This window comes from Cervus canadensis, chromosome 28 (genome assembly GCF_019320065.1).
Source record: "Cervus canadensis isolate Bull #8, Minnesota chromosome 28, ASM1932006v1, whole genome shotgun sequence".
Taxonomy (NCBI): Eukaryota; Metazoa; Chordata; class Mammalia; order Artiodactyla; family Cervidae; genus Cervus; species Cervus canadensis.
This window is the reverse complement of record NC_057413.1, coordinates 45105236-45120090: the sequence shown is the minus strand read 5'-3', so window position 1 is coordinate 45120090 and position 14855 is coordinate 45105236. Positions and strand designations below refer to the sequence as shown.

The 14855-nt window shown below is 48.9% G+C and overlaps 1 protein-coding gene across 5 annotated transcripts in view; it reads right to left on the bottom strand.

Moving 5' to 3' along the window:
• Positions 1–14855, bottom strand: part of DAAM2 (dishevelled associated activator of morphogenesis 2) — a 126725-nt gene that overhangs the window by 21263 nt on the left and 90607 nt on the right. For all 5 annotated transcript variants that reach the window (XM_043450987.1, XM_043450992.1, XM_043450990.1 and 2 more), the window contains exons 6-14: positions 14359–14692; positions 12928–13038; positions 11657–11760; positions 10465–10531; positions 9307–9424; positions 6965–7103; positions 3188–3246; positions 2660–2844; positions 1824–2123 (exon numbers count right to left, since the gene is read on the bottom strand). In XM_043450987.1, the coding sequence (XP_043306922.1) occupies positions 1824–2123; positions 2660–2844; positions 3188–3246; positions 6965–7103; positions 9307–9424; positions 10465–10531; positions 11657–11760; positions 12928–13038; positions 14359–14692 (1417 nt within the window). The remainder of the gene's footprint in view (positions 1–1823; positions 2124–2659; positions 2845–3187; positions 3247–6964; positions 7104–9306; positions 9425–10464; positions 10532–11656; positions 11761–12927; positions 13039–14358; positions 14693–14855) is intronic.

The window sequence follows — 14855 nt, the reverse complement described above, 5'->3', positions numbered from 1 at the left end:
CTGGCTGGTCTCAAGACCACAGAGAAGCAACTACAGGGCACAAGTGTGCGATGCAGCTGTCACAAACTTTAACGATATTGCTTCAAAGTGCGGCTAGCAGGTGGCTCTACAATTTGAATAACGCAGAGTGAAGATGTTATCAGAACTCCAGGAAGTGATGGATGGGCTATATTCATACTTTGTATATTCATACTTTCTCTCCACTTAGATGACAAAACCAGAGGTAAAAGGAATCAGAGATCATCTTGCAGATGAGCAAACAGGTACAAAATGAATGATTTCTGCAGACCACACAGTCAGTTTGAGCCAAACCTGATTTGATTAGAAGTTAGAACCATTCCTTCAACCCATCCCTAGGACCTCAAGGTAGTTCCTTGGACATATTTCCTAGTTTGCCAGATCCAAAGCTCTTTCAGGGCAATATTATGTCTCACCTTTTGTTATCATCACAGCCCCCTCCCCACCATGACAGCAAGCTTTACATAAAGCATAGCTCAGACGGATGGGCTGGCTGGTCTACCACCAGGAGAAGGCACCTGGCAACAGTTGACCATCTACTTAGCAATCCGTCTCTCTTCCCACTTAAGTCTCCATTTGAGCTAATTTAAGCTCAGAGTTGTATAGTAATGATTTCCTCAAGAGTTAGCCCCTGGTCCATACAACAAGGTGGTGCCCCTCTGGGGCTTCCATTGGTCCCAGTTCCAAACTGTTTTTGCAGTGTGAATGGGCCAGGCTAACTGAGGCCAGTTCCCTTGATCACTGAAGTGAAAGTTGCTCAGTCGTGTCCAACTCTTTGCGACCCATGGACTGTAGTCCACCAGGCTCCTCTATCCATGTAATTCTCCAGGCAAGAATACTAGAGTAGGTAGCCATTCCCCTCTCTGGGGTTTCTTCCCGACCCAGAGATCAAACCTGGGTCTCCTGCATTGCAGGCAGATTCTTTACCATCTGAGCCACCAGGGAAACCTACTGTATCTATTAGGTTGGCAAAAAAGTTTGTTTGGGTTTTTCCATGTTGATATGGAAAAACCCAAACAAACTCTTTGGCTAACTCAACATTTACCTCAAGGATGAAGCCACTGGTCCTTGCAAGAGAACATAGCACAGAGCCAGAGCAGGGCTTGGACCAGGTTGGGACTGGCCTTCAATTACTGGAGGTCCAATGTTATCCAGGGCATCTCTACACTCATGGGAATCCAACAGAGAAATCAAGTCCCACATGTCAGCCTGGGATGAGAGGTTCTTAGTGGATAATATTCATGAGGACCTCTCACTGCTGAGCAGTCTAGAGAAGTGGTTAGTGCATGCACCTTCCCCTAAGAGGATGTCAAAGTGGCTGTACCTTGACATCAAATCTTTCATTGTCCTTTTCCTGTTACCCTGTCATAGCCACATCATTTCAGTCCTTTGTACATACTGGTCTTGATCATCTCTAGACCTTGGCCAAAGATCTTCACCTATGTGTTCCACCCTTTTCCTCAAATCAACCCTATCCTTAATATTCTAGCCAAGCCTTTGTCTAGAAAGCACCCTTGACTGGCCCTACATTACTCCATGAACTCTCAGCACACTCATATTCCATTTGTAGGTGGCTCTGCCAATGTCAGCATCACCACATGCCAAACCATCTCCTCCCTGTGCTCTTCCCAACAGCCAGCCTGTCATCTGCAGCCCCTTCTTCTGCATCCACTGGGTCTACCCTTACCCCTACCAAAGAAAGCACTCGCCACGGAGATCTGCAAACAGCAGCCTGTGCATTTATGGGGCTGGCTGCCCCGACCTGTAGAAGGGATCCACAGACAGACCTCTTCCTTGTTACTCACCTCATTCAGCTTGACCCAGTTGAAGGACTTCAGTGGGTGTGAGGGCTGGGGGACACACTTCTTCCTGAGCGGGACATCACTGCTGGGGAAGGGGTCTGGGGGGAGGGGCATCCCCATGCTGAAGCAAGGTGGGGCGCCGGGGGGAGTCGGAGGCCCCCCAGGGGGCAGAGGAGGGGGTGGCGGTGGGGGGCAGCAGGCAAACGGAAGAGGGGGCGGGGGTGGAGGCAGGTCGTTGGTTGTCATCAAGGAAGACAAGGTAAGTGGGCCCCCAGGGGGAGGTGGGGAAGATACAGGCCCTGTCTGTGGGGGAAACAGAGACATCAGGCAGACGAAGCCATCAATGAGGATACCTTTCAAACCCCTAATCACTATGCCTTCCCTTACTCTTATTCTCCCTCTAGACTAGACCCCAAAGTCTGCTCTCACCTCCCACACACACTGAGCCCGTTTTCTCACCCGGTAGCCTGAACACCCAACACTCAGGTGCACCCACAAGTCAAACACAGACAGTGGACAAAGTCAGTCATTGCCGGCAACAGCAGGACTGATACAGATCGGTCTGCACAAGGCCATCCAGCTGCGAGGGGGAGGGGACCCAACACCCAGGGCCCTCTGCTTTCCAAGGTGTACTTCCTCCTGCCCCGGAGGAAGGAGCATGGTTTTCATCTAACACAAAGGCGCCGACCTTGCAGACAAGGGTGCCCTCTACCCTGGTCTGAGATCCTCTCTCTCCCCTCCCTCATCCCGGGGTCCTTGGTCCCTCCCACACCCACTTTTCCCCACCTGACCTGAAGGTCCCGGCTCAACTTTGCAAAAGCAGAGGAGAGGCCACGCACCGAGATTTCACTGAGTTGGGCCACCAGCTCGGCCACTTGTCCCCGAGCCTGGCGCAGCTCCTGGGACTCACGGGCCAGCTTGTCCTTCATCTTGTTCAACGTCCGCATCATCTCTTCCTTCTCCAGCGTCTTGGTCTCGCATTCCCGCTCCTTCCTCTCCAGCCTGCTCACCAGCTCTGCATGTTCTGGGGGTAGAAGTGGGATAGGAGGGAAAAATGGGAAGAAAGGACGTGAATGTGTGTGCCTTCTTCTCCTAAAGGGGAAGGACTTCTCTGGTGGTCCCATGGTTGAGACTCCACCCTTCCACTGCAGGGGTCGCAGGTTCAATCCCTGGTCTGGGAACTAAGATCCTACATGCCCCGTGATGTGGCCAAAAAAAATTTTTTTTAGAAAGAAACAAGATGGTATATACTTAAAACTAAAAAAAAAAAATAAATAAATAAATAAAGAAGAAGTAGGAGAAGGGGTGATCCTGGGCCGGCAGGGGAGGGTGGGGAGCAGGTGGTGGGTTTAGGCAGAGCCCCTCACCTTTCCGGAACTTCTCTGCCTGGTCTCGCCACTGTTTCACTTCATTCTCGTTGATGAGCCTGGGATTGGGGTGAGGGGATTGAGAGAAGGATCTGTTGACTGCTGGCTCATAGCTTCCCAGAGGGCATGGCACCTTCCAGTTCCCCACACTGGTACCCTGATTTCCAGTCTGTGCAGCTAGGAGGCTAGGGTTCTGACTCTCCAGACGCCTTTCCAGATCCCACCCCTGACAAGGTCTCATCACCTGTCTCTCTGTGGGCTGAGAAAGTGAAAGCACCCTTAGAGTCCAACCCCTCTGTGATAAAGAAGATGACAGCTAACTGGTGGCTGGGCTAGGACGATGTCCAAGGTTTCCCCTAGTTCTACAATGATTCGTACCCCTTTGTAATAATAGGGCCTTGCATCTGAGAGAAGTCAAAATATCAGCCTTACCCATGGTTCGGACTTCCAGTCTGTTACAGCAAGAGAAATCACTCACCCCAGAAACACAGAGTGAGTGGGCAGAGGGTATCTAAGTCATGTGCCCTATTCATGTCAAACTCTCATTATGTGGGGTTAAAATGAGGGCTGTACCCAGACACATCAACGTATGAGAGGTGAACTTTCAAGGTGAGATCCCAATCATCTGGGATCATCCCAATCTGGAAGCATGAAGGAGATAGATCCATGATTCTTGGCCTCCTTGAGGAGGCCTTGATCTGGTTGACCAGATCAGGATACAAGGAGGGGACAGAGACTTCCTTGGCAGCCCAGTGTTTAAGGAAATGGGAAGAGAGGATGTGAATGCACATGTGTCCTTCTCCAGAGGAGGAAGGACTTCCCTGGTGGTCCAGTGGTTAAGGCTCCATGGTTTCAATGCAGCGGACCCAGGTTCCATCCCTGGTCAGGGAACTAGATCCCACATGCTGCAACTAAGTCCCAGTACAGCCAAATAAACAAATAAATATTTTTTAAGAATAAAATAAAATAAAGAGGGGACAAGGTATGAAGGAGGAAATAATTTATGAAGAGATTTCTCTGGAGCAAGCTATTGCCATCCTCCCTTGGTGGGGAGGTTTGGGGAGGTGGGGTACAGGGAGGTTCTCCTTCACTGCCCTCTCGTGGAGGTGACCTCCTGGCACCCATGCAGAGAGTCTGACCCATGTCCCCTGCTATTGGGAGGGAGGCATGGTGGACTGGGACTAGGCAGGTCCAGAGGGTGGGCTGGCACCCATGGCAATCCAAGAATTTGTCAGAATGAGAGATTGCATGAGGGTTGCTCATGAGTCAGAGAGCATCATGGAGGAATGAGGCTGAAGCTGTTGTAAGTCTCATCCAAAAAATGCACCTGGGAGAAAAGTGGACACTTTGACAACATAAGTCTAAGCGTACTGTTGTTGTTCAGTTGCTAAGTCATGTCTGACTCTTTGTGACCCCATGGACTGCAGCATGCCAGGCTTCCCTGTCCTTCACCATCTCCCAGAGTTTGCTCAAACTCATGTCCATTGAGTCAGTGTGTTGTATTGCCAGTGAATCAGGATCTCATAGAAGGGATGGTACTAGGCAGGCTTGGAGGGAAAAAAGAAAAACATGCCCAGCCAGTGACCAGGGTTTTGTGGTGACAGGCGCCCAGCAAGGAATATCTGAAGACCCCAGGGATATACGTCATCTCTTTATCCACATGCTAAACCCAGAGAGCAGGAAACCTATTCACTAAGTTACCTGATTCAATCAGGGCCTTTCCCCATTTTTCCTTCCTGCCCCCATGCTCCCTCTGGTGGGGGTTCAGAAAATGGTTAGCTAGAGGAAAGGAGGGGATAGAAGGGGCTGGAAGAGAAAGAAAACAGAGAAAGAAGCAAATCATCACACTCATGTGCGCGCGCACACACACACACACACACACACACACACACACACACACACACACACTCTCTCTCTCTCTCTCTCTCTCTCTCTCTCTCTCTCTCTCTCTCTCTCTCTCTCTCTCTCTCTCTCTTCCCATTGCAGCTTCCAGCTCCAACCAAGGAAGGAAAGAGATTTAAGGCCGAATCAAATCTAGAATGCTGATTCATATCTAAGACTAGCCCTTCTACTTGCAGAATTGAGACTATGTTGGTGGCTGAAAGTGAGCCTAGGACTCTTATTGTCCAAGAAGCAGCAAAAAGTTCACTGCACCTGAGGAGTTGTCATCCTCAGCAGGGGAGAAGCTTCCCCACTAAATAGTGTAAAGAATGAGCAGATGATAAAAAATAAAGCTGTTTTCACTATTTATCATAGCCAAGACATGGAGCAACCTAAATGTCCATCGACAGAGAAATAGATAAAGAAGATATGGTATAGGTAGAAAATGGAATATTACTCAGCCACAAAAAAGAATGAAATAATGCCATTTATAGTAACATGGACAGACCTAGGGATTATCATACAAAGTGAAGTAAGTCAGGCAGAGAAAGACAAATACCATGTGATATCACTTCTATGTGAAATATAAAAAAATGACACAAATGAACTTATAAAGAGAAACAGACTCACAGACATAAAAAACAAACCTAAGGCTGACAAAGGGGAAAGGTGAAGGGAATAAATTAGGTCTTCTGGATTAACATACACACTACTATATATAAAGTAGGCAGTCAACAAGGATTTACTGTAGAACGCAGAGAACTCCACTCGATATTCTATAACAACCTATATAGGAAACGAATTTGAAAAAGAATAGACAGATGCATGTTTACGTATAACTAAATCACTTTGCTGCACTCCTGAAACTAATGCAACATTGTAAATCAACTATACTCCAATATAAAATAAAAATTAAATTAAAAAGGTTTCCTAATAAAGCTGCCTTTTGATTACTAGTTGTATTCTTCCAGTGTACCAGTTAGGATTTTGACTATAACACCCGGCTATTTGTGCAAATGAAAACAGTATCATGAATAGTTCAAAAATCATTTTCTACTTGGCTTTGCAATGTAGCACAATGAATCATTGAGAGCCAATGTATCTCCTTAAGGGCAACAGACTCAGACTGATACTGAAAGCAAAAATTTAAAATTAAAAATCACTGTGTTAACATGAAGCCTGGTTATTAACTGATGCAACTGTAAACTCATTTCTTGGTGTTTCTTTACACCCAGGGTGAGTCAAAGATGATATGCCAGAGACCTTAGGCTCTGACATCCTTTTCCGATAATTCAATTGTCATGCTCTATTTTCAGTGGTCGGCAGACCATCTCTAAAGGGCCAGAGTAACTATTTTAGGTTTCATATGTGAGGTCTCTGCTACAGCGTCTTGTGCGTGTTTTTAACAACTCTTTTAAAATGTAAAACTATTCTTAGCTCATGGACCACACAAAACAAACTGGAGGATGGAGGCTAGCCCACAGCCATAGGTTGCTGACTCTTCCTCCATGTTACATTACCGTCTCCCTCAATCCACTCCAAGCAGCGGATCATGGGGTGCAGTAAGCACCCTCTATAAACCTCTACTATCCAATATGGTGGTCACCAGCCACATGGCACGTGGCTACTAGAGTTTAATGAAAACGAAATAAAACGTAAAACTCAGCTTCTCAGTCCCACTAGCCACAGGTCAAGAGCCCAGTAGCCACGTTTAGACAGTGTGCAGAGAGACCATTTCCGCTACCTCGGGGAGTTCTATTGGATGCTGCGGCCCAGGGCCCATCTGGAGCCCTGTCTGGGTTTGCGAGAGGCAGCTGAGATTTTGCTGGTGAAACGCCAAGTAGGAGAGAGATGGGGAAGGAAGATGAAGACAGGCGAGGGATGGCCACTGCTCACATGTTGACGATGTTCTTGACGTTGAAGTTCTCCAAGGGAGCCAGGTCAGGATCCACGCCCCTCTCGTCCTGGAGGACAATCTGCTGCAGGATGCGGTCCAGGAGCTGCCACTGCTGGAAGTAGCCACCGTTTCGCTTGTCTGTGGGAGGACAGGCATCCTATCTTGACTGAGCTGCAGAGCCCCCTGGGGCCCTGCCCTAGGGTCACCGCCTGGGGCCAGGCTGGGGAGGCGAGCGCCTGACCTCCCTCGGCAAGCTCCCCGGCCGATGGAGGAGGAAATGTGATTGCTGATAATGAAGGCTCATAAATCCTATCATTTCTTGCTGATTTGCAGCTGACCTTTTATGAATGTGTCAACCCTCTAGATATATTTCTCTACTCCCAGAAATGCTTTCTGGCTGCCTTCTTCCCTGTTGGTACCCTGAGCATCCCATGCCTTAGGAATGCAAATTGCTTTTTTTTTTTTAACAATTATCTTAGAAAAGCACATTCAAGAAAGTAAATCTGCTCCAAACATTACATGCTGAATAATGAAGTCTCTAGGGAAATTTTTTTTTTAAAAAGCAAAGGCTCTAGGATTATCGATGCTATTGTCCTACAGAGAAAGATGAATGAAAAATAATTACAGGTGTGTCCTGGGAGGGGGGTCAGAATGGGCTGGAGAAGCAGTCTTGGAATCCAGGCAGATTTCTTGGTGAAGGTGACCCTGGACTGTGAAGGCAAAGGCATTGTGCGTGCTGTGCCTGTTTCCACAGGGCCCTATTGCCATCCACCCAAATCGCAGTCTGACTGGAGAAGGACTTTATTTTCATGGGATCGCCACAAGCTCCTCTTTCTGGGTTCTTGATCCAAGTACTGTATTCCTACTGACCACCAAGGGGGGGTCAAGCAGCAAGATCCTGACCTCAAAGGCAGACCATAATGCCTACAAGGAGGAAGGTCACGTCTGCACAACTCCATTTTGAGGCAGACTGGGGGGACCCATTCACAGTACCCTTGGAACAGCAAACACTCATGGGAGCAGAAGTCAGAATTCCCAAGTCTTTCACCAAGACCTTCTAGACTGGGTTTTGGAGAACTGGCAGCTCCCTGGTCCAGGGCACTCTATCTTCCCATCACTCCACTGGCACATGCATTGCAAAATGATAATGTCTTCCATTTGCCTTTCATCCAGGAACACAGCGTAAAGCCTGTGTTCACAGAAGTAGAACGTGATTCATCTAAAGCCCTGAGCCCTGGGGACTTCCCTGGTGGTCCAGTGGCTAAGACTCCATGCTCCCAATTGGGCAGGGGGGGCGGGGGTCTGGGTTCAATTCCTGGTCAGGGAACTTGATCCTGCATGCTGCAACCAAGACCCAGTACAGCCAAATAAATATTTTTGAAAAAAAATTCCTCTTAAAAAAATTAAGTCCTGACCCCAAAGAAACAAAATTCTTTCATATGTAAAGACTGTCTGAGGGCTCACCCACTGTAACATGGAGATACTAAAACACATGCCTTAAGCCATTTTGAGGTTTAGAGACACTATATTAATCTCCCATCACACCCAGCCCTGAGTCGGCAACAAGAAATTATAGTTTTCACCACCACCTTGATTACCAATACCAACATCACCACCACTAAAGAGAGTCCGTCTAGGTTGACCATTTTGCTGGTCCATCCCAGTTTCCAAATCTGCTATTTTATGAAGAGCTTAAATACCAAATGGTGCAGTTACAACTCATTTCAGATCTCACACTGGGGTGGCTACTAGTAACTATGTATAATTTATTTGGCCACTGTACACACCTGGATCTTAAGAGTTTAGCATTTGCTCCTATAGATACAGACATTTGGTATTTGTAAAGGCAGGCAGGAACAAGGGTGTGAGCCAGCAAGGGCTAGATGGAACAGTGGATAAAATCTTTAAAAACAAACAAACAAAGCAACGAGTGTGCTTTCATGTGATTGCCACAACCTCCATTCCACAGCTGTACAGCTCCTGGAAGCACAAAACTTCTTTCTGGAGCGCCCCAAGAAGACCCATCAAAACGCTGCCACGAGCTGGCAGTCAGGGCTGTTTGATTTAGCAGGGATCAAGTTCTGCTTGTTGGTCCAGGATGTTGGCATTGCTTAGGGCTAAATCCTCAGCCTCTGTGCTGGGGACAGTGAAAGTCCTGACTCCAAGAAGGATGGGTAGAGTAGGGGTCTGAGTCCTCCAGTCTGACCTCCTGGGAGCTGGGGTACAATTGGGCCAGGAGGGATACACGGGGAGACACCCCGACCCTGGGAGCTTCTGACACCTTGTCTCAAGATGCCCCGGGCCAAGGGCTCAGACTGGCCGAGGGCAGGGTACTACTCACAGGGCATCTGTAGGCAGTGGTGCAGGACGGACAGCAGGCAGGGGTAGGCCTCCGTGTGCTTCAGCTTCTTGTGGATCAGCTCAAACATCTGGGATGCACTCTTGGTATCAATGTGGACCTGAGGGTGTGGGGGGCACAGTGAATGGGGCGAGGCAGGGAGGAGCAGGGGAAGAGAATAGAGGGGGAGATGACCCTGTCTCCATCCACTGAGCCCCATCCTATAGGACAGCATTCCCTCCCTGCCTCTGGTCCAGGCTTAAAAAAAGAGAAGGGCAGAGAAAAGGAGGAGAGACATGTGCTAATTATATAAACCAGGGTTCCCCAGCCTTGGCACCACCGGCATCTTGAACTAGATGATTCTTTATCAGTAAGGGTGAGGGGCTGCCCTGTTCACTGTGGATGATTTAGCAGCATTTTAGCCCTACATCTACCGGATGCAGGGGCATCCTCCTCACTCCTGCTGTGACAGCTAAGAACATCTCTAAACATTGTAGATGCCCCCAAGGGAAGTAAACTCGCCCCTGCTTGAGAACTACTGATTCAAACTAAGGCGAGGAAGCAGGGCCTGGCTGACTCGAGGAGCACGTGGCCTAGATCCACAGCCTGGGTGCAAATACCAGACCAACTCTGCAGGTGTGTGACAGCAAGAAGCTGCTGGTCCTCTCAAACATCAGTTTCCTTCTCTTTAAATTTGGGGCTCTTTTTAGAATCGAAAATGATGGTGCTTGGCCACTGAAGCAGCAGCCCAAAGTAGGTTTCTATTTGGACAGGGATTTTCTAGCACCATATTAAAGCAGCAGGTGTGTGTATTTTCAGGGTTACCAAGGCTCACATGGAAACAATTTTGTTTGCTGAGCAGGATTCAGTTAGCAATGGGGAAAGGTGACTCAGGAGATTATGGAAGACAGGGAGAAAGTCATCCCAGAGGAGGCATTCGAGGGCAGCTGTGTGTAAGAATTGTCTCTCCTTCCTTTGGGGGTTGCAGTTTCCTCCAGGGGAGATGCTCTCCTGGTTTAAGGCGAGGCCCTGCAGAGCGACTATACTGCCAGGGCTCCAGAAGTGAGACCCGGCCAGGGTGGCACCACCAGGGAACCAGGACAACACACAACACAGGAATCGGGACCCACGGCAGCGGCCCCGCCCTTGCAGGCTCCTCACCATGTCAAACCTCCTGGCCAGCTCCAGGTCATCCTCATTCCGGACCATCTCAAAGAAATCCAAATGCCTAGATGGGATAGGGGGATAGAGGAAGTAGACATCACTGCCAGGTCAGCCCTGGGTGAGGGTTATAGCCCCTTTAAGCCTCTGAAATGACTAAATCTGAAGGCTTCATGCAAATAAGGCCAAGGCAAAACCAGAAAGAAGTTAGCTTCCTGTACATCAACACTCGTCCTTTATACAATCTCATGCCCATCCTTGGGGAGGCTAACCCAGGGTCCTATCATCACCTTCAATCAGGCTCTCCCAGGTTGACATTGGTGGCTGGATCATCCCTGACTCTGTGGGGGGAGGTGGACCTGTGAGTTGAAGGACATGAACCAGCATCCCTGACCTCTACTGACCAGAAGCCAGCAGCGCCCTCCACTTTGAGTTGTGATGACCAAAAATGTCTCCAGGTGCTGCCAGATGTCCCCTGGGTGGGGACAGGGGGGAGATCCCCCACAGTCAAGGATCACTACCCTAGGTTGACCTTCCCATGTTCTCAGACCATCCTAGGTCTCCACTCAAAGCCAATCTGTCATTTTCTACCCCGTCCCCTCCTCCACTCCACTGCAAAAGGATCCATCCACCCATCCATCCTCTCTCCCTTAAGACCTAGTGTAATAAAATAGCCTGTGTGAATAGGATGGACCAGAGGGGCCCACTGGTGATACATAGGAGCTTCATTGTGCTCTTTAGTCAACAAAGGCCTTGATGGCTTGCACCTTGAGAGGCGTGTCTCTGCAGAACAGCGGGGCACTGTGGATGTCTGGTATTCCTGGCTTCCTACAACCAATGCAATAGTGCCTCCCCCAGTCAGTTTGAAAATCAAAGAACACCCCTACATTTCCAAATTCCCCCCAGGATTGGTACTGCCATGGCAGGGGACTACTGGGTCCACCTGCCTCTAACAGCAGAGATGAGACAGGAGGTTGGCCAGGAGGACAGGAGGGGACATAGATGATGTGGAACAAGGAGGTGGGAGAGCTGTCGTCCACCTTTCCCCCAGACCCAGAGCTGCTCCTGAATCGATGCTGGGTGTGGCAGGTGGTCTCCTAGGGAACAGAAGCCTCTCTGAGGGTCTCGACTATCCCCCACTGAGGCACTTTCCCCATAGGTTTGCGGTGGGGATGGGTGGCTTGGGCCTTACTTGTCCAGGATGGCATTCTCGTGCTGCCGGAGTTTGTCAATCACAGGCTGTATCCCCAGCATCAGGAACTCGTACCGCAGATGCAGACGGAACTCCAGATTATCCTGGGGGTCACCAAGGGGGTACTAGGCTCACCGGCTGGTCTCCATTTCTGCAAGAGTCCCCTAGTGGTCCCCTCATGGCCACTCCAGTTCCACCACATCCCCAGCAGCAAATGCATCAGAACTGCTTCAGGTCCCAGAGCAGCAAGGAAGGGTGAGGGGAGACAATCTTTCACCTCGTTAGTCACCCGCTTAACTCTCCTGCTCACTTCACCAGCTTTCTCTAAGATTTTGGCCTCAAAGAGTGGAGCTGAAGAGTGATACAGAGCACATGCTTCGGAAATCAGACAGATCTTGGTTCCAATCCCTGCTCTGTCACTTAGCAGTTTTGTGACTCTGCAGAAGGCTTAGTTTTCTCATCAGTTAAATGGGCATGACATTACTTACCTAACAGGAATGATATTCATAAAAACTACCTAATGAGATATGGTTAGCAACTAATCAGAACAGATGTCAGTATAAATAGCTGGTACTGACCCAGGTGATGTCAGCATCTTAGGAACAGGTAATTCCCTCAACCTACCTCACCTAACTCAGGTCATCAGGATGGGATGTTTAAAAAAAAAAAAAAAAGAGTATGCTGGCAGAAAACAGAGGAAAGCAGAGATCATTAAGTTGCCCCTTTTGACCTTCCACAAGCTGACCTTCACCAAGGCATCAGACTGCCTTAGAATTTGGGAAGTTCACCTGCTCTTCAAGTTCATCTTGTATTTTTGCTATTTTCATGGTCTGGGAATCCCATTTCTGACCCCATTCTGAAGGAAAATCAGAAGTCACACATCCTAACAGAAGATGCTAGAAGACAATGACTGGCTAACTCAGAAATCAGTCCAGAAACAGGTCTTTAGAAAGCTTTAGAAAGAAGGGCCAACACTTGTCCTCCTCCTATAAATGATCCCCCGCCATCCTAAGCCATTATTAGCCAGACAAGCTTGGGTTTTGACCATGACACATATAATGCATGATGCCACCTATGCAGGAAGCTCCCCAGGAACCCTTCTTTTCTTGGTGTCCAGTGCAGGGGGCAAGACGTGACAAAGACGATCTGAAGACACGAGGATGGTGGTGGCAGCCACACCAACCCTCTGCCTCTTCCCCAGGCAGCACTAACGCCCTCTTCCTGGGTCCAGAAAGTCAGGGCACAGCAAGGAAATGGAGAAGAGGCCTCACCTCTCCAGCACCAGCATTGAGGACAGCGTTGATGAAGGACATGATGGCTGTTTTCAGATTCACTTCATCCCGGTATCGGCCCAGACTTCGGTCCAGCTCATTCAGCAGGGTCTGGATGGAAAGGCAGGACCGAAAAGAAGGGAGGGATCAGGATCCTACAGGCCCAGCCTCACACCTTTGCTCCCACCATCCCAACCACCCAGAATGCTGCACTCATTCTCTGTACCCAGTCTATCCAACTCATCTTGAATGTTCTCTAAGCTCACCTTTTCCAAGAAGCGTCCTTTGCCTCTCCACATCTCAGCCCCAGTCCTGCCTTATTCCTCTCCACTCAGCTTTGGGGACTTGCTCTATTTTGCTGGGCGATGCCAAAATGCTGTTTCAGCACTTTACAGCTGTTTACAGCTCATCAGCCCTCCATATCCACGGGGTTCAACCAACCCCACATTAAAAAATAAAAACATACATATATATTTTATATTTCAGAAAGATTCAAGAAGCAAAATTGGAATTTTCTGTGCACTGGCAACTGTTTACATAGCATTTATATTTTATTTACAGTTATTTACAGAGCGTTTACATTATAGTAGGTATTATAAGTAATCCAGAGATGACTGAAAGTATACGGAAGGATGTGCATAGGCTATATGAAAATACTGCACAACCGTAAGAGATTTGAGGATCCACAGATTTTGGTACCTGTGAGGGTCCTGGAGGAGGAACCCCAGAGGATACAGAGAGTAATTGTATTCACTCTCAGCTCCTTAATAGCATGGCCACTACCTTTTATCTCCTTTGTATATTCTGCAAAGGGTCCAGAGTCACTTTTCAGAGTGGGTGCTGTAAAATGTGCTTTAAATGATGACAGAATAAACATGTAATCAATTCTGGTGGACAAACCATAAAGTTTGTGATGACAGGTCACATCTATTGAGACTTACTCTGTACCAAGACACTATACTTATTGTCTGTCTCTTTACTGGTGCAGTCAGGGAGAAGAAAAGGCACTAGTATGGCCTGAGCTCCTGGGACTGGTCCCAGTGTCGCCAAAGTAGACACTAGTCCAGGCTTAGAACCTAACACCGTTTATTTTACCTGGCCACGCCGAGCAGCATGTGGGATCTTAGTTCCCCGACTATGGATTGAACCAGTGTCCCCACACTGGAAGTACAGTCTTAACCACTGGACCACTAGGGAAGTTCTGAGGCCTAAAATCTTGATTCCAACAATGGCATTCAATTCAATAATTCTTGCTGGAGCCCCTATCTGAACCAGGTGCTGGGGTCGGAGTTGTAAAGCCACAAAAATGAAGCGGAGCAATGTTCCAGCCTCCAGGAACCCATGGTCTAGGTGGGAGTGCATTATCCCAGCCAAACTCCCCTCGTAAGGCCCCCCGGGGCTTCTGACACAAGCCCCCCGCCAGGCCCTGACCTGGAAGCGTGTCCGCTCGGCCGCATACACCTGGTAGTGGAGCATGGCCTGCAGCACCTTCTTGTGGCCGCCGGGCACCAGACACACGGCGCCCAGGATCTCCAGCACGGCCACCTTGGTCTTGCTGTTCTCCGTGCGCAGGCTCTGGGCGATGGTGCTGATGGCCTCGGGCTGCGCCAGCACGTGCGCCCGCCCCTGGGAGTTGTTCATCAGCGCCTTGATGCAGCCAATGAGGGAGGTGTGGATGCGGCTCTCGCAGGTGGCGTGGTCCATGCTCCGGAGGAAGTTCAGCAGACAGGTCAAGCCCTCCAACTCGATGAAGCGGGTCACAAACCTGCCCAGACCAGAGCCGTCAGCCAAACAGGTATCCTGCACTGGCATATTATTCTGTCTGCATTTTGCAAATAGCTACCCCTTATCTAGGGACCACTGTGTCCCACCTACAGAAGCCACTTGGTTCATTTATAAAGTTTATCTAAAGCACTCATCCCCCCGTG